This window comes from Callionymus lyra, chromosome 7 (assembly GCF_982586985.1).
Source record: "Callionymus lyra chromosome 7, fCalLyr1.hap1.1, whole genome shotgun sequence".
Lineage (NCBI taxonomy): Eukaryota > Metazoa > Chordata > Actinopteri > Syngnathiformes > Callionymidae > Callionymus > Callionymus lyra.
The window spans coordinates 14,893,610-14,913,950 of NC_141824.1; the positions used below are offsets into that span (position 1 = coordinate 14,893,610).

The 20,341-nt window shown below is 38.7% G+C and overlaps 1 protein-coding gene across 2 annotated transcripts; it reads right to left on the reverse strand.

Moving 5' to 3' along the window:
• Nucleotides 1-1,680: 1,680 nt before the first annotated feature.
• On the reverse strand, nucleotides 1,681-6,813 carry slitrk3a (SLIT and NTRK-like family, member 3a). Of its 2 annotated transcripts, XM_087795312.1 has the most exons (3): nucleotides 6,594-6,813; nucleotides 6,061-6,145; nucleotides 1,681-5,173 (listed from the first exon to the last, which is right to left on the reverse strand). In XM_087795312.1, the coding sequence occupies exon 3, from the start codon at nucleotides 5,113-5,115 to the stop codon at nucleotides 2,404-2,406; it is 2,712 nt and encodes a 903-aa protein (XP_087651438.1). In that variant the 5' UTR covers nucleotides 5,116-5,173; nucleotides 6,061-6,145; nucleotides 6,594-6,813; the 3' UTR covers nucleotides 1,681-2,403. The 2 variants fall into 2 exon arrangements, with proteins under 2 accessions (XP_087651438.1, XP_087651437.1); XM_087795311.1 differs by having other exon boundaries at nucleotides 6,061-6,813.
• Between the last annotated feature and the right edge of the window lie 13,528 nt (nucleotides 6,814-20,341).

Sequence of the window (20,341 nt, forward strand, 5' to 3'; positions counted from 1 at the left end):
CTTAAAATCACATGGACTCGACCAAGTAGGAACCAATAGAGTTGTTTTTTTAATAGAAGAAATGAATAAGAATTCAATATATTGCACACACAACCATTATTTTTTGCTAAATCTGCTTTGCTAATAACAAAATATGCATATTAATGTAAACATAACTCAAGGTAATGAATTAAATATTTAGTTTAAAATGAAGTGAATATTAAAATCAGTGAGAGCCTTTTTTTTTTGGTAAGATAAATCGGACCAATTGTCAGATGTTGGTTCATGCTTGTTCATAGTGTCTATGACTGATATATATGAGGTCAAAATACACATGACTGAAGATGATTGTTGTGTTGTTTTCAATTATAATTAATATTAACAGGGATTTAAAAATAAAAACATGAAGGCAACAAAATAATCCCAGCAAACTAAAAAGTACACAGTGTAAAAATAAAGGACTTATCATGATTCGAATTCCCAACAAAAGAGTTAGCGCTAGCAAAGAATTCTTTACTCTTTTATTTATTTATTTTCAATAGAGTGCATGTATTAGGGTTAGGACATATGAACACAATAAACATTAAATCAGTATATTTGAAAACATACAATGCAAATTTTGTTTGGCCTCAGGAGGAATCTTCCCCCGAAAAAAAATAAAAATCGATTATCATCATGTTTCAAACAACTTGAGCAGTTTTATTGTACCACTTTTAAACAACAAATAAAAAAAAAATAAACCAGGATAAATTGCACTTCACCCAACCTGATAAATGTTTAATCAAATAATTTCTATATTCATTAAAGATGAAGCTAAAGCCAAACATCACAACAACATGGTGCATCTTTCTGTTGACCCTGTGCGTTGTTGTTGCCCTCCTGTGGACTGAAACCACATTGCTACACACTGATACGTCCTTAAAAATGTGCGTCAGTCAATATCAGCAGAAAAAAAAGAAACACAACGTTGCTCGTTCATTTCTTATTCCGCCTCATTTCATCCCTCGTCCAAAAACATCATAGCCGGACTTCGGCTGGCATCCCTCACCACGAGATTGTCTCCAACTAGGTCAAAAGATGTGTTGGAACAAAACGCCTGTTATGCTCGGAAAAAATCCCCACAGTTTAAGCAAACGGTTAATGAGCAAAAGAAAAGTTAAAACCCCATCGTTTATCGTTTTTTTTTTTTCCTCGATCAGAAATGAATTTGGTACTGATCCACGAATGGACACGAATCCCACCTCGGCACGTTTTTTCTTTCAGAGTATTTGTCGTGTTAAAGTAACACCTGCAGACATGAATATCAAGGCTATCGCTTGACACCCCCCCCCACCCCCCCCCCCCAACCACCACCACCACCGTATCGTTAACCTTTCATCAAATGATAGAAGACTTTTGTTTTGTTTTTATTAAGAAGGCTATACCAGACGCATATTCACTATACATTGTTTTGACATGACCTTTTACAAATTTGTCACTGAAATTACAGAATAAATATATGCACATTTTCTTCCACTCGTTCTGAGAGAAAACATTAAAGTGCCTCCTACAATGCCAATAGTTGATGATGGGGGGGGGGATCCAGAAGGACTGTGGACGGAAGGGGAGGTGGGGGGGGGGGGGCAAAGTTGTGTCTCAACAAAGTGCATGGAGATATTCAGAAAAACCTTAAGAGTTGTCGCTCAATAATATTCACAAATGTTTCCCTACGTTGGCGCCTCACTCATCGGAGGAGCACTCTGATATAGACAGAAGTCTTTTATTAATAGTAACAACAGTATTAATAATATATCAAAATTAAATAGAACACTTTACTGTGAATGTAGTATCTCAGCTCACGTTGTAGAGTTCTGAGCAAATCCTCGCAACACTTGCACTGCAGCGAGTGCATGCAGCAAACTGCAGTTCATCTTAACGTGTTGTTTTTTTCTTCCTGTTTTTTTTTTGTTTTTTTTTTGCTCTTTCTTTAAATCATTTCATAGAAACATAATGTGCACTGCTCCAGGGTGTTTGTACATCCAAGTCAGGAAAAATAAAAAATAAGAAAAAAAAGGAAATCAATCCTTGGAGTAAAAGGGAGACATCCAGCTCCCGTGTGTCTCGTTTGTCATGGAAATCCCATAGAAAGAAGTGGCAAATCATTTTTTTTTTCATGATTTCAATGACAAAATCCTGTTTCTCCCGGTTTTGTTCTTTTGCTCACTTTTGGGCATGTGGATATAATATCTTATAAAAATAAGGGCTATTGACAATGCTGGCTACTCTGAAAAAAGGCACTTGATTGAAAGATCTGAGAGTGGCCTCGACTCCAAATGGGTTTTTGTTGGGGAAAAGACATTATTGTACTTGTTTATATAATATTTTACGTAAATCATGCTCCTTTTATTGTATTCCTTTGTGTGTTTCTTCCGTGGGTAACAGATCTTAAAACCGATACGATTTTTCCAATACTTCGAGGTAATCTGGCTTTGTCTGAAGTTTCGCCCTTAGTTCGAGGTAATCGCTTTGGGACGAATCGGGGTAGCATCCTTTGCCAGTTGTGAAAAGCAAAGTGTCCTTCAGCCGTGCGTCCTGCTGCAAATCTGGATACTGCATGCCTGGTGGATGTGCGTGCGCCACATGCATGTCCTTTAACTTGGGAGCCGTCCCGTATAGACAGTCTACGAAGCCCACGGTCGGCGTGGGTCTCTGGCTGTCAATTACCGTCGGACACAGCCCTCCGTTCTCGTGAAGTCCCGCCACGTTGGCCGTGGCGTGGTTGACTGTGACGATGGTGTTGAGTTGAGAGTTTGACACCGCCAGCGTCCACTCTCTTTCCTTCTCTAATAAGGTTCTGTAGTTGCTGTTGCTGCTGCAGCCGTTATCTTTCTTGAGTGAGAACTGTCCCCGCTCGTCCTCGGCTATTTCACCCTCTCTAGGTTTATAAATGGGATTGTTGCACATCTGTGTGACGGGGTGCGGGATGTAATCATAAACATGCCCGTGGGCATGTGCATGACTACTGTGGGAATGCATGTGCATACTGGTCGACGGCTTCTCTGGGGTGCCCATGTTCCCGGCGCTGGCTGGCCTCGGCGGGTCTTCGAAAATCCTGCATTGCATCTGAATACCTGTTAAATCCACCTCTGATCGCTTCCTGTAAGGTTGCTTCTTTCGGCGTCGGAGAACAAAAGCAAAAAGGGCAGCAGCAACGAAAACGGCGGAGATAAACAGAATAAGTAGGCTGAGGATGAGCACAGATAGTGGGACAGGTCCCCTGTCGCTCGCCTCCCCCATGTCAGACCTCCCTGTGGTGGAGTCACTCCCCCCGGGCAGGGCCGGAGACGGTCCTGAGGAATACTTCAGTTGTGGACAGAGAACCTCCACTTGCAGCGAACGTAGATCCTTTCCGAAAGCGAACTCTGGGGTTTTGCAGAGAACATCTCCGACCACGATGACAGAGGAAAGCTTTTCGAGCCAATTTTTGAGAGGGATGATGTCACAGGAGCACTCCCAGGGGTTCTGATGTAAATCAATCTGGACAATGGAGGTCAGATGCTCGAGGACTCCCTGCACTGGCAGGGACAGGAAATAATTGTTGCGCAGGTTGAGGCGTGCAAGGTTGGTGCCGGTGAAGGCATCGGACGGGAGGGAGCGAAGCAAGTTGTCATTAAGGAAAACCAGCTGGAGATTTGGCATCAGGGAGAAGGAATTGGGTTGTATCTCACGGATAACATTGTACTCAAAATAAAGATAACTCAACATATGAAGTCCCCGGAACATCCCGGGGGTGAGTCTCTCAATGTCATTTCCATTAAGATATAAACTCTTTAAGTTGGGCAGGTTAATGAACGCCCCCTCCTGGACGTACGATATCCTATTGTTGCCTAAATGCAGTAAATCTAGACTAGAGAAGTTCCAGAAATCGGAGCGATATATCTTTTGGATTAAATTCCCACTGAGATACAATTTCTTTGCATTAAGAGGCCGCGGCAGGAGCTCAGAGATGTTGTGAAAACCTTTCTCTTTGCAGTTCACCGTCAGGCCCAGGTCGTTGATGTGAAGGTTACAAATACATTCAGCGGGGCAGATTATCGGGATCGGGGGTCTTGTTTGGTATCGAGCAATAGGGGGCTGGTTGATTCCTGGGTAAATGCTACGAGGTGTTGGGGGATTTCTTGTGGGCCTTGGTCGCTTTGTGGGTTTCACTCTTTCCTTGTACTCCACCGAAGAAGCTGTGTTGTGAAAGGAGGACAGCATGGAGGACGGTTTAGTAGGCCATGCATTCTCGTTGCTGAACGGGATCCTGGGTATCCCCAGCTTGGATTCAATATCTGCATCTGATAGCAGAGGGCAGAGCTCACTGCGTTTGATTTCCCGCAGGTCCTTCCCATGCAAGTGGAACGGGTACTCGCATGTTATTTCACCCACAAGAGCTGTGTATGGTATTCTCTCTAACCATGTTTTTAATTGAACAATCTCACACACGCAATTCCAAGGATTCTCCTCCAGCTGGATCTCCATCAGGCTCCTCCCCACATACTCCAGCATGCCTTTATACGGCAACGTCTTTAGTCTGTTTCCTCTTAGATCCAGGTGTGTGAGGGACACCGACCGGAAAAGGTAATTGGGCAGCACGGGTATCAAATTGTCGTTCAGGATGAGTACTCTCAGTTTGTGTAGATGCCTGAACGTGCCGCTTTCAATCCGTTTGATAACGTTGTAGTCGGCCTGGAGGTATTCCAAGCTCTCCAGTCCGAGGAAGGTGTCATTACGAAAAACCTCTAGCTTGTTCTCGTGCAGGAATAGCCTCTTGAGTATTCCTAATCCATTGAACGCTCCGGCGTGTATATCTTGCAAGGCGTTGTTGCCGAGATTGATCGATATTGCATTGTTGAGATGAAGGAAGCTGTTAAAGTACAGCTTCCTCATGGAGTTTCTCTGCAGGTTGAGCTTGAACGGCCGACTCCATATCTGTGCAATCTGGCTGACGTTTGTAAATCCTTTACTGTCACAGTGCACGTGAAAGATGCCCTCTTTGACTTCGCAGTAGCAGGGCTCAAAGCAGGGTTCGTCAATCTCCTCCGAGTCCTCTAGTAGTGGGATCGGGGTGGTCCATCCTAAGGCTATGGTGCTCAGCAAGGTAACCCACAGCATCCTTGCTGACACCACTGGGATGAAGTCTAGGCTCCAGGGACGGAGCCACTTCACAGCACTGCAACAGAAAACACGGTGAGAAAGTAGAAGAGATTGAATTCAGAAATGATCAAGCATAATTTAATTTGGCATCTATTTTTTTTGCAATTGACGTCATCTCATCAGGATATTTAACATTCATCACTGAGTCAGGACCATTCCGGGGTCATCATAAATCACCACAGATATTCTCAGCGCCAAGAATAAACAGTAGGTGGGAGGTTAGCGGTGAGTAGAAACCTTCTGCCAGCTTTATAGCTCCGTGCATTACATAACAGAGACTTCAACGCCTTTTTTTTTGGTCAATTAGAGTCCAGAAATGACTGCTTGAATCTCTCCCAAAAAAAATAAATTAAACAGAACCCAGTGAGAAGGGGGAATTGAGTGTTCCATAGAAAAGCATTGACGACAGAGAATGACTTTCTGATGGTCGCAAAATGAGTATTCTTGGCTTGTAGGGAAATTATAACAGTGGATGAATTAAGCTGCTTTAAAAACAGCTTGAAAAAGGTACAAATTAAAGAGACTTTCCAATGTATTCCTAAATAAATGCTTGTTAAATTGAGACGAAAATTGTCCTAAGAATGACAATTGAGAAAAAAAAACTGATTATAAACGGTTAAAGAGTAAGTGGTTTGAATATAAACGCGAGATGGCTGCAACTTTCCTTCATTACGCACACACACTCACACACACACACACACACCAGACTCCGTTGCAGTGCCACTGTTCCGCACTTTTGAGAGCGTAAATCCTCGCAAAAACACACGTAAATAAAACATTATCATTATGACAATGCGTCTCAGGTTAAGCTCCAAGTCTACTTATAACGTTTAAACCAAACCTTGGTGTGTAAATACATAACATTTTCATTTATGTGGTATTTAATTCAGGTTGTATACGTACTTAGTTTAACAGGGATCCGACTTCACATGTCCGCCTTCGGTGCGTCCTCTTGTCCGGAGTGTCCAGATCTCCGCCCGACGACGGGCTGCGTGGAAGCAAAAAAAAAAATACATGAACATCTCGACAAATTGGGGGGGGGTTTAAAAAAATATTAGAATTTAGATCAACGGGGGAAGAGGTGTGATGCAGAGATGCGCAATGGGACCTCGTTAGATTCCAATCCGGAATGACTTACATTAAAAAAAATGCTCCAAATCTACTCCAAATCCCCGTGCCCTGAAGTAAGTTGCGCTTTTATAAATCACCGGAGTCCCCCCTTTTTTAAAAAAAAAAAAGAAAAAAAAAGAGTCATCTTAATGCAGGAGCCTTGTCGTCGTGACATTGACTCCAAAACGTGTCGATCAGCTGGATCCTCGAGCTTCACGCTGAATAACGGTCCATATGTTCCCAGAATAAAACGCACAGACACACGGGAGAGAGATGCGCGCAGTCACGGAGAGACCCCCACAACACCCCCCCCCCAAAAAACTCACCTTAGTTTGCGATTCAGAAGCATCGGGGGAATTAAAAAAAGAAATAAAATAAAAAAAGCCAGGAGAGCTCCACTAGTTTGGGTTTTTGTCAGATCAGTCTCGCGCACATTCTAGTCTCTCTCTCTCCGCGGCTGAGGTAGAGGAGGAATGGAGACGTGATAGGAATGCAATCTCTCCCCCCCACCCCCTCCTCCCCCCTCCTCGCTCCCCGGTGACACTGACTCTCCTCTGACTTCTCGTCCAACCCCCCCCCCCCCCACCACACCACCCTTCCACCTCCCCCTCTTTTTTTTTTTTTTTTTTTTTTCAAATCCCTCTCTCCTCCAAATCTTAAGATGCAAGTCCTCGACTTCAGCTCCTCTCTTCCTTCCGCCTTTCCCTCCCCTCCTCTCCTCAGCCGCCGCCGCCGCCTCCCGGGCTACTGGTCCTCCTCAGCATCAGGACCAAAAGTCCGGAGCAGGAATCAGGAGTCGTCGGAAACGAGATGCTTTTTTTTTTTTTTTTTTTCACGATCCAGTCAGCTGTTTTTTTTTCTCCTCTCTCTCTCTTTCTCTCTGTCTGACTTTCACAGAGTCCGTCTTCATGCCATGCGTCATGGAAGTGAGGGCGAGGTATAGGGGAGCGAAAGGGTGAGAGAGAGAGAGGAGGAGGAGAGGGAGGATGAGGAGGAGGGGTAGCGCTGTAGTCCCAGATTCTCCCTGGAAGAGAGGAGAACCCGAACCTAAAATAAGCAGGAGATCATGCAAGTCAGACTTTGATGTTGCCCCCCACCCAAAAAAACCCCTCAAAAAAACCCCAAAACAACTTATTGTTGCAGATGAACTGCATCACTGCCACTCACATTTAATGGAGCCAGAAGACTTGACTATATTAAGGAGGAGAGACGCAGGGATTCACAGCATCCTTTTTCCCTTTTTTTTCTTTTTTTTTTTTTGAGCGTGTCATCCCACGCTTCGCCTCCAGCGGGCAACAGAAGTCCGTTTTCAAAAGCAGCATGCGCTTTTGAAAGCAACACGAGCACGACATGGACGTGAATCATTTAGCTCTGCTTTCCATGCGAGGATATGATCGTGCGACTTGTTTTTTGGACGGGAAATGATATGATTTCTGCAACGAGAATATTTTTAGTTTGATGGCAATGTGCCTTGTTTTTATGTTTAATATTGAACTATACTGTCATGACGTGAACTCCTGGAGCTTACATCCAGTATTATCATATCAAACCATTTGTTATAATTCACTTTTGAAAATAATGAAGAAAAATGTCCTTCCAAAATATTTAAAAAACAAGTCTTGCGATTTATTTATAAAAAATCAGACCTTATTTCGTGTATCTCTCTCGAATGCCGATTGTATAGTTTCTATATTTGCACACACCTTTGTTTATAATATGCTTACCAATTAAAATAAGGTTAAACTTAATATTTGGGAACAAATATTCACCATAAAACGTATTGTTTACAATGTATCATTAGTAAAGATGGTGGTTTATTAAAGTAAACTTTTGGTTGGAAACAAGATAACTTTTTAATATATACAGTACAGTATTTTGTATTGGTATGATAAGTTAAACTTTTACTTGGCGTAAAACCCATAAGCAGAAAATCCAACAACATTTATTTGATATATGATAAATACAATGAGTGAAGTTTGAATTTTGCGTGAACTATCACTTTAAATAGTTACTGTTAATTGTTTTGTATGCATGTCTTGACATCAGCAAACATCTCTATTGGCAAATAAACTTAGTGTTTCAATGAAATCTGAAGCTTCCGATGGATTTGAGGGAGTAAAAGTGGCCTTTATTGACCACCTCCTGACAACACTACAGTTTTTAACAATCAACGATCGATGTCAAATTGTGCGAAAACTCCAGAAGGAAAGTAATTTACTGAAATATGAGAGAGAGGCATCTTGTGCTTCAAATAAAAACTGTTTTATTTTGTATCCTGAGACAGTGTTGTGGTGACAATGAAGACTTCTCTGAGCAAATGCTTAAATAAGTTTTTCCTTCTAACCGACACCGAATGACAAAAAAAGTGACAAAATATTGATAATATTCTCTGTCAGTTTTTGTGAAGGAACCTGACAGCCCAGATTAGCATGACAATGCTATTACAGCGAATGCAATCTTAGCTGTTGGTTAGTTCTTTTTAAATTGGAAGGATCTCTAAACCCTTACGTGGGTACAAAATGTTAACGACGTAATACAGTTGCAGATGTTTATGATCACATGACAAATACACATTTTATTATTGAGGGGTTTTTTTTCAACAAAAACACACAATCTCTTATACGGGTACAACATATTTATGAGTTGATAGAGTTGCAGATGTTGATGATCACATGACGAATAACAGCTTTATTATTGAGTATTTTCTCTTAACAAAAACACCTAAAGTACACGGTGATGCTCTCATATGGATACTAAATATTTACGACGTAACACAGTTGCAGATGTTGACGATCACATGACAAATAACAGTTTTATTATTGATTATTTTCTCTTTAAAAACACCAAAAGTATACAGTCATGCTCTTATATGGGTACAAAATATTTACGACGTAACACAGTTGCAGATGTTTATGATCACATGACAAATAACAGTTTTATTATTGAGTATTTTTCTTAATAAAAACACCTAAAGTACACGGTCATGCTCTCATATGGATACAACATATTTACGACGTAATACAGTTGCAGATGTTTATGATCACATGACAAATAACAGTTTTATTATTGAGTATTTCTCTTAATAAAAACACCTAAAGTACACGGTCATGCTCTCATATGGATACAAAATATTTACGACGTAACACAGTTGCGGTTGTTTATGATCACATGACAAATAACAGTTTAATTATTGAGTATTTCTCTTAATAAAAACACCTAAAGTAGACGGTCATACTCTTATATGGGTAAAAAAAAATTGTAACGACTTAATACAGTTTCATTTAGGTAGAACTTTATTGATCCCTCAGGAGGTCTCCTTCGGGAAATCGTTTCTTCTCCAATTAGACACAGTAATACAGCAATTATTCATAAAAATAAGAACAAGAACAAAGAGAAATAAATAGAAAGAACAAGATGATACAATTTAAGTCTAAATTTATGAGCACATGACATTTTTTCTTGACTATTTTTTGAAAAAAAAAAAAGAAAGAAGAAGAAAAACGCCAAAGCAAAATTTATACAGTACTTCTCATTAAATTAAATATAGTTTCTACACGTGCTTTACGGTATAATTATTTAAAATTCAGACCCAGTTCTATTGCATTGCTATCATCTATTTATCATCAAAGTCAAAAAGGAGCCTTTCCTTAACAAGGGTCATTGGGAAAGAAAAATAAATCAGGACTGAAGAAGGTATTTAGGAAAAAAAAGTTGTTTTTATTCAAGTGTATACAGGCGTCTATTGTCACTTGAACATGTATGTTATTGGTCCCTTGTTGTCACAGGATTATACATAAAAATACATTTGACTTTAGTAAACGTGATGAAGAAGTTAGCTGTAGTTCCAGACGTTGGAGAAGAAAGAGGAACGCTGATACACTCATATACACGACAACAACACTGACTTTAACGAAGGGAACATCATTGTCTCACGATGAACAGCTTCACTCTGTTAAACCCAATAGGCCGTCGTCGCAGCAAAGGATGGAAATAAGTGGCTGTTCATCACTGGAGCCTGAGACGCTATTAAACTGTACAATAAGAGACTCCGAGAGGAGAACAAATGAACACACTGACCCGATGCATACTGAGAGAGTGTTTGCCCGTGTAATGGAGTCGCATGGCGGGTCTCGGCCCCTGAACCGTGGTTCAAGAGAGCTGAACAGCAGCCAGTAATGCACTGACATTCAAAGTGTTGGAGTCAAAAGTGATCTCAACACTCCGCCGATGTTTTAAATGAAGAAGTTTCGATCAGTTCTTGCTGAGAAAACCCGATGTTTAGGTAAATATTTCCTGATTTTGGACGTACTTTGTGAGGCAGAATAGCTCAGGGGCCTCAAATGAATGGGGGGGCCACTAGAGGTAAACTCTTAAGAGACTGCTGGTCTTTCAGTGGTTTTATCTACACATCTTTGATTCACATTTGGTTTAAGTTACTTATTGTTTAATGGATTTATGTGTTGTTTCACATTGGGGACGTTTCGTGTGTAACTTGAGTTTTATATTTTCCATTTATACTTTATTGTCAAAGCTTTACAATTTATATTTGATGTCATGATTTTTATTTCTTAACCATCTAAAGTTTTACAGTCCCTTTGCCAAACAATTAAATAGAGGGCCATGTATTATCATCTCAGGGGGCACAATTTGAGACCCTTTTACAGAAAGATCAGAGAGTAAAAGGGCCTGAGAATAGATATTTCACCTACATTTACACGGCCCTCATGAAGTCAATTCCAAACTACAAACTAAACAAATATTCCGCAATTTTTTTTTCTTATTCACGACTAGTTCAATTGAAAATATAACTTGTTAAAGTTTTTATGTTGTTTTTTCTTGAGTATTCATCCTTAAAAAATATTAAATAAGAAATACATGTCACTATTTTTGAAATAAATGCTTTTACTTTTTACATAGTTCAAAGTTAAAGTATTTACACCAATAAAGTAAATACGCTTTATTATCGTAGCAATACTTTCATTTTATTTTTTATTTTGTCCTCTACATTAGTATTCTTTTCACTTCATGGACCCTCACACGTATTTAATGTGGCCCATGTGCTAGAGGCTAATTCACTTTAGCTTAATTACTGATTTATTTAATTTTTTTGCCCGCCAATGAAGGGAAACCTTTTCCTTTTTTTTTTTTCTTTTTACTTCCAGGAAGCCCTCCGTCTATTACCAGATGACGGCTCGGATGAGCTCCGGCTGAAGGAGACGCTGAATTACATAATCAATAAGATCCTATCTCTGGTCGAAATCGTTTGTATAGACACAATGCCCTGTCTCTCAAGCTCACAACACAAGCAAGCGGTGTCTATAATCACAGATTTCCTCTTCAGAATCTCTTTTCGGCTTCACTCTGAACCCAAACTGTCAGAGCAAAAATACTCACCACACATCTGCTGAGAGACCTAATTCTCATACGGTGCTCTCCAAGGAAAACTAAAGAGAGAGGCAGAGACACAGAGACGGAGCATTAGTTGCTGTCTCAACAAGTTTTTTTTTTCCCCTTGTCTTTTTCTTTTTTTTTTTCTAAGTAAATTATAAAGGCAACAGGGAGATGGAGAGCAGTTCACCAGGGAACGGATTTCGTCTGGAATTATAATTGAAACGGGATTCACAGGCGAAGGCATATCAGATACATGCTTTAAAATCTCCAAAGAATATCATCTACTTCAATGATGATGATTTCACACTCAGCAAGTGTCAATCAAAGCAAATATGTATGTATTACTCCACTCAAAGAAACATTACATGGACAATATTGAGGTTAAGAAGTATGAATCTGGAGATGAGGTCTTTGCTTTAAGTCAATTTGGGTCTATAGCAGACCAGTCAAAGGGCCAGATGCGGTAAAATTAATGGTTCTAATGTATTTTGTATTTATAATTCATTTACATGTTTACATAAAACTTATTTACTTTTTCCCTCTTTTTTGTGTGTAATTTCTCGAGTATATATTAATCCCTCAAAACATTTTTTTTAAGTTAGTTGAAGAAATGTTTTGAAAAAAACTCATATATACAGGAATACAATTTTAGCTTATTTAGCTGAATAAATTTCATGGCCTAATGACGAATGCAAATCATTTTTTTAGGGATTTTCTCGTCTTTCCTTTTGCTTGACGGCCCCTAACAACATTCACAGAATTTATTGTGGCCCTTGAAGAATTATAATTGTCCACCCCTGGTCTATAGGTTCAACTATGGTCATAAGGGGCTGAAAGTACAACAGTCTGTGACTTGACACCTTTACCTGTACCTTTTTTAAACTGAACCAGGCTGTGGGTCGGCTTTTCTGATGAACTTTTCTATATCCTGATGGTGACAATGGTACCATTTCTTAGAACCTCCTTCAACCTTGAACACAGACCCGAACAAAGCCTTGACGTTTTTGTCGTATTGTCTAATTGGCAGCTGGAATTTCAATGTTTTTTCGAATTATACAGGGTTGGATTGTCAAGTCTCTTGAAGCACTGATGAAACGAAATACTTTAACGATCATGGCAGCAAAAGTTGATCTGGGTTGACTGAAGAGGTTTAAAACTTTTGGTTCATACTGGCAGAGCGATTGATTGTGTACTTTTGTAGCAAGAAGTTTGTACGACTCTATTACCTCAATTGTGGCAGATCTTCCAGTCAGCACATCTGGGTCTCACCCCGCAATTCCATTTGTGGACGACTAACCACCCTCTACATGGGGGCTGTAACTAGAACTAGAACATCTTGAGCCTAGTGACTCAATACGTTTGGGGATGTTACCGAAGAACTGATACTGATGGGAAGAGAAGCTCAGCCTAAAAGCTGGGACATTTGGAACGGGTTGCTGCCCCTATCAAAAGTCTCCTTGTCAGGCCCGATATCTTTCATCAAAGAAGGTCCAACAGTGACAAGGACCTGGATCCTACCCAGGAGATTTTTTTATTTCTTTCAGTAAAACTCCTAGAAGAGCGTGAGGACAGTTTCAGGGAAAGTTGATGCCCTTTCTATCTGCGAGCTGAAGGAAATGGTTGCAAGATTGAATATGTTCCACAAGATTTTGGGGGGATCAATGAGTTTATTTGGACACCATTGATTATTCACCCAATTTCTACTCACTCTCATTTGAACTAAGGGGTTGGTCGACTAAAATATGGGAGTCTTATTTCCTTCTATTTAGCATGTTAGCATTAAGCTCACGCTACAAACAAGCTTAAAATAAAGACTTGTTTTCTTGAAAATGTATTTTGTTTAAGGTTAAATACAAGAGGGACATTTCAGATTCTTTTTTTTTTTTCGGCGTGCAGGGTTCTCACCACGATACTTTTCACAGCATAGGGGTCCCTGTGCACGCGAATGCTGAAGGCGTGAGATCGATAGCTGCAGGCGCGAGTACTGTAGGGGCAGTGGAATAGAGGCAGAAAATCATACCTTATAGAGGGGGCCCCTATGCTGAATACTGCTGGCGAGAACCCTGGTGTGTCTTTTTGGATGAAGAAAAGTGAGAATTGTTCGCAATCGTTGCATGGACATACAGTACATTTCTGCCTCTAACTACAAAAAGACATGTATTACCCAAGGTAGGTAGAAATGTAAGTAATATGTATTTATTTATCGCTTTTCCAGACCTATCACTTTAAGTTAGACCTATATTTAGGTAGTGTCAGGAAATATGGATTTCAATGGTCGATTTGAATGTTCCTGGCAGGATTAGGATTCTTTAAATACATGTTCATGTTCTCATCCTTTGTCGTACCTAATTCGCTTAAGCTTCTCTGCATAAAAAGAAACGTATAAAAACACACGTGTATATAGGTATATGCATGTGTGTTTGCATATGGAACGTTCCTGTCAAAGAGCTCTAATTTCCCTTGACCAAATGATTAATAACTGTAATTAAATGCAATTAAACTGCACCGTATTATTCCTCCGAAGGAGTCGGATATTTCCTTGTTTGACAGAGTGATGGATCAAACAGGCAAAACTGGGTCATCTCTGTCATTTGTGATAAATTTAGCCCCAGGTTGTGACCAGTTTTTGTCAGTTTTCCTGAAAGTAGAGAAGAAGAATGTGTATTGAAGTTAAAATATAAAAAAAAAAGCTGACTACTTTTGGAATTGTGAATGTTGCCCCACTGGGTAAAACGATTGCCGTGGTTTAAGACGAGCAAAAACTTGAGTAGATCTGACAACTGCTGGAACGGTCCTTTCTTCAGGCTCAACCCCTCGGAATCCAGTTTGGCTGAAGGATAACCCCGAGTCTAAGCTTGACCCTGCATCAACTTAGTAGTGTCCGTCATAAAGTTTCAGAATTTGTAGACGTATTAGTGATTATATGTATTTTTTTTAATATATATAACACAACCAATTGAATCTAGACTTAATCATGACAAATTAAAACTTTTTGAGCTGTATGCTAAAGTTTGCCGACACCCCGACGAAGAATAAGAAAACACTTAAAAGTTAAAACTGTTGAAAATTCACCTACTTAGGTAAAAAAAAAGATTCTTTATTTTTTTTTTAAATAAAGCCTTTGTATCATGCAAAGTCAGCCACACGGGCACGCCAATGCAGAAGACCAAAAATAGCGAAGACAAAATGAGTCATACAGTAATACGAGAGTCTTGCAGTGTGGGTGTCATCCCATATTAGCAGCGAGAAGGAGCATAATCTCCATGGACACAATTTCACAGAGCACACTAATGAACATAACTATCCAAGTCTACTTCTGACACGAGGAACCGATGAATTACACACTTATATTATCTTTTGTAATAAAAAAGAAAATAGTTAATCTGCATTCATCCCACTCTTTTTTTAAATTGACTTATGTTCTTAAAGTCATTATTTCTGTAATTACGCTCTTAATTATATAATGATACAACAAAGAGACATTGAAGAATACAAGTTGTCATTACAGCACTTTGTTTGAAAGCAGGAACATTTTCTAAATACTACCTCAAAATAACCTTATTTTTTTAATTGTTTTTATTATTCAAATAACCCCCAGAATCTTACGCTTTTGAAGTTGCTTTAGTCTCATCCATGACTGAAACTTTTATTCAGTTTAATTCCATGGATGAATATTGTAAAGCATAGTTTAGTTAATTCTGCTTGTCCTTTTCCTGAGATCTATAATAAATAAATGGGTATGGAATATTAATTGAATAGTTGGAAAAATGTCAATATATTTTCTAATTAAATCCATGTTTTTATTCATTTTTAATGTGCCTCCCGCTGTTGACTAAATTGAATCTTGGGTAAAGATAATTGATATGCCATTCAAATGAGCCATTTTATCAATAAATCCGGTGTTTTCTTTGTTTTTTTAATAAGTAATCATGTCCACAACGATCATGCAACCTAGTACTGCCACTGAAGAAGAACAAGTGACACACAGCTGGAATAATCTACATCATGGGCAAACAATCTAACCATGTGACAAATGTGAGTAGATTGCAGGATGTTAGAAGATAGATGTCAGCCAATCATCCATCATTATGACATCTGTCACTGTGGCAAAATGAGCATGCCATCTTCTGCAACTGCTACAAAGCATCAGTTCAAATGCTCCTATGTCAAGTTCAGTAGCATCCAGCCATCACTCGACTGACATATCGGATAAGAAGTCTTGTGTTTCTAGTCTATTATTTCCAGATCCTATGCTGTCAAAACCATACAAAATGCATGTTTGGAACACTTCATCCTTCTTCCTTTAAATGCTAGAGTAGTCCAAAAGAGACAAAGTCTGTGATTATAATTTGATATAGTCAACACCGACAAGACTGGTGAAGCTTCATGAAGCATCATTGTCAGATCCCACTAGAGAGCAGTCTTTGTTGTACAATCTTTTGCGTTGATTAGCTTTTTTTTACTGAAACTTCCCTTCTTTTTAAGTTGAAGTAACCGTCTACGAAAAAAGATGAAACTGCTTCATGAAGCTTCATACAACACACCACCAAGACCGTGAAGAAACACTCCGTTCCTCTTCTTTTTTTTATCGTATAGTAGTCCCAAAGAAACACCACCGGTATGTCTGTTTATAATTTGATATAGTCAAGACCACCTCAGTGGAAACCAAGACATCGACTGATGAAGCTTCATGAAGCATAATTTTCAGAGCCCACTAGAGGGCAGTCTGTGTTGTACAATTGTTGGCGTTGATTAGCTAGTTAAGTGAAATCTCACCTCTTTTTAGGTGTAAGTAACCATTTACTTGCTTCATGACACTGCTTCATGAAGCTTCACACAACACACCACCAAGACTGAGATCAAATCAATCGTACACACCATTTTTTTTAAATAACTTGCTATAGTTGAAGAACATTGGCATCATATCGGAGTAAATTTTGACAATATTCTGATTCGACTTGTCTTTAAGGAGGCGTGCAACTATTTATTTATTTTCTGATTCACTAAAATAGGTTTTTTCCTGCATGTAAACAATAAGGAAAGTCGGTCTGTGGAAATGTTAGACCTTATTTTGAAACTCGGAAAATTTCATTATTTCTATTGTTCTATTCCTTATTTGTGTGTTGTATTATTTCATTATTTTATTCAGTTATGCTGCGACAAACAATTCATAATATCTTGCGTATACAACACTGTCAATAAAAGTTTCCGATTACGATTAAAAACATATTCCACATAATAAACAATGCGTTTGATGCTAAAACCAAGCCGGATAACCTGAAGTAACCTCTAATTATATTTATATAAATTAAATTCAAAAGCAAATCTGCATTGAACAAACAGTTTTAAAACTTATTGTCCCTTATATAGTTGAGAAAAAATGACCCAAAAAATGTTTATCAAGCTATTGTGGGTCTGTTTGTGTGGTTCTTCCGACGCACAACTTTCAACTGATTCTGCTGATTGTAGTTTATTTTGCAGACACGCAGCATATCTGGATGGCTGGTTGTAATCCGCAACAGTGGATGTATTCTCTGTTATATTTTAGCACTCGGCTTATCTATAATAAATGTTCTATGTGATGTATTATAAATAAAATAAATGATTTTGATAAGTTATGAAAAATGCATGACATGCACCCCAGCCTTAAATTGTTTTGTTCCGATGTCTCACTAAGATAACACGAGGCTGCCAGACATCCCACCTTCCTTTGAACCCATCACTTTTTTACTTCGTTTGTTTCCTGACGATTGTTTCAACCCAGACACGGAGAGACGCTTGCTCAGGAGCGAAGAATAAAGTCAAAAGATGCTATTATTTATTTAATTAGGAACGATCGGAGGACTCACAAGACAAGCTTTTACAGACTGATGTACAAACGGTGAACACAACACAGCGTTAGAACACAACAGGTTGAGTGTTCGTGGATGCTAATGAATAAGTAATACTTGATAACATTTCGCTTTAAGCAACCAGACTCGAGTGGATCACACCTTAGATTAACAAAAACATTAGCATTCATTACACATTAGATTAGATATGACTTTATTAATCCTTTCGTGGGAAATTCCTTCGGGAAATCATGGTTCCAATCACATGAAAGCAGTCGACGGAAGAACAAATATCAATAATAATACATGATTTATTAACGTTTTGTTTAGCCTAGTCTATCATAAATTAAGCGTTATTAAAGTGACAAGAGATGGTTTAATTTTGAACAGTCTTGACTCGGTTGAACAGTATTTTTTACTGGTGATGCGCCCACCTCTGAGTGTCACATGACCAGTGGCTTCATTTCAATACTCAATTTATGTGCCTTAAGCACTTCCCCTTGGGGAAATCCCCTCTGACTTCTTGAGGGTCGTTCCATTTCTCAGAAAAGCTGGAGATAACTTTGGTGAGATCCACCCCTAAGAGCGGAAGGATGGAGTGAACATGGATGTTGACTTGAAGGCTGTATATTACCCACAATGCACTGCAGTGGTGCCTGATGGAACACACCAAGGCAGAGTCAGTAATGGACCTTAGTTCCCTAATGGAGAAGAATACAATTCATGTCTTAGTATTATTATTGATTTTGTTTCGAAAAAAAGGTTAAAGGAAGAATTGTGGATCGGTAGTAATTAGGCAAATAAAACCATTTGCGACGGATTACAAGTGCATATTCATATTGTCAAATTATTAGACTTAACAAAATGGTAAAATAGTATTTGTTTTGTTAATCTTCTACAAGTATTTTATTCTAATTGAATTGTAGTGGATATTGTTTCACAAACGAAAAGAAAAACGGCAAAATTTGTCTACTTATAATTAAATAGGATCATTTTTGTTATGCTTTCTGCCTGGATTATGTGGTTTGTATGTATATGGTTTGTCATTTGAAACGTCTTGCTGATCCAATGATGTTTTAGGTTTGAGTAAACAACGCAGTTGCATTCAGTCATTTTTATTACTGTGAAACCGCCGCAGTGTCTTCATACAAGTAGTGAGAGACGTTTTCAACTTGATAATACTAGAAACGGACACAACATCTAAAGTATTTTGTAAGCAAATGTAGACTGAAATTTTGAATCAGGATTTACTAAATTTCAGTTACAATCCTCCGACACCAGGAGGAGCCAGGAACACTATTATAAAGCCTGCAGATTGGGCCTTTAATAGTCAATAAGGAAGTAATTTGTTATTAATGATCAATATTCGATCTCAAATCTATGGATTTATGCAGTTATTTTCCCTTGCTGCTAATAGAATAAATACAAAATTCCTTTTTTTATGACCAGTATTATTTAATTTTTCTTTTAACTGGATGATTTTTACGCCTTTCTATGTGTAGTCAACACTTTTGCTAAATGGGGAAAATGTTCCTCCCGTAATTTAAATTCTCCTTTCTTTGTTGTGTTTAGGATGTCGCAGCAGCAGACGGTCTTCACCACCTTAATCCATCTAGATTATACACTTTCATCACTACTATCCTGCAAGATAACCCCCATTTAACTCTTCCAGGAACTTCATTGGTTGTTCATTACTTTGTAACTCCATCCAGCCTATCGTTAAACACAAATGTTCCCTCGACTATTGGGTAAAATGCACTTTAAAGCGAAGTTTCCATCCTAATCCTGTTATAGTGTGCAGACTTTTAAAGCTTTGAGGTGCAAAAAAAAAAAATCCACTGAATGAATCATGACTATTTTAAAAATCAACGTGTTTCTCGCTGCGAGGCATATTCAACTTTCATTGTTTTTATAAATCATGACAAAGTGTTATTCTTAGTCAACATAAATGGTGATTTAAGTGGGATTCTTTCACACATTCCAATTAAGTTGTGTTTCAAGGTGTTCATTTCAAAGCCGGTTATTTCAGAAGGAGCCATATTGCTTGAGTGATGTCCCCTGCTGGGGATCATTAAAAGTGTTTATCATGAAGGTCATGCTTCCTTGCCACTTCTTTTCCATGAGCTCAATCCATAAACAGCCATTTTGGCGCAGGTTAAAGTAATTGCTTCAGCTGTGGATTTGTAAATGAGGCGAAATGAGAAGAAACTAAAACATTGATAATTAGCTGCAGGGCTGAATATAACTAGGTACGAGTCCTCTAACAACAAGTTTGCTTCTGCATGTGTGCGGGTTTGTTTTGTTTTTCTTTTCACAGAAAAATAGAAAGAGCTGCTATAATATTGAATGAACAAGTTTAAAATTGCTTTATTTGACGTGTAAACAAACAGGATAAAAAGCTCAACACGAAAAGAATTGTGTGATTTTTTATCTCAACTGTTTTAAAGTGGCGAGTCACGTCATGTCACGAACCTTATGGCAAATTGTCGGGGTGGTCCTGAAGCCAAAGGCTTGTTGACGCATCAATAGTTTGACATGTCTGTCAAAATGCATTAAGTGCAACAGCTCTCCACTTTGATTGTTCTCCTGTGATGTGTTTACTTTAGCTCTTCATCTTAAATACAACTCAAGCACATGTAATAACAACACAACGATTTGTATTTATTATCTTTAACCAGATTGAAGTTTTGGTTGTGTTAATTTACTTAAATTAAATTATAGTAAATAATGACAAAATAGTTATTGTTTTTCTAGCCCAGTTTTAGAAGACTTATTTCATCTAATTTTGGCCTGACCTAAGTTTTGGTCTTGCCTTAGACTCGGCCTTATCTTGGTCTTAATATTGCCTTAGT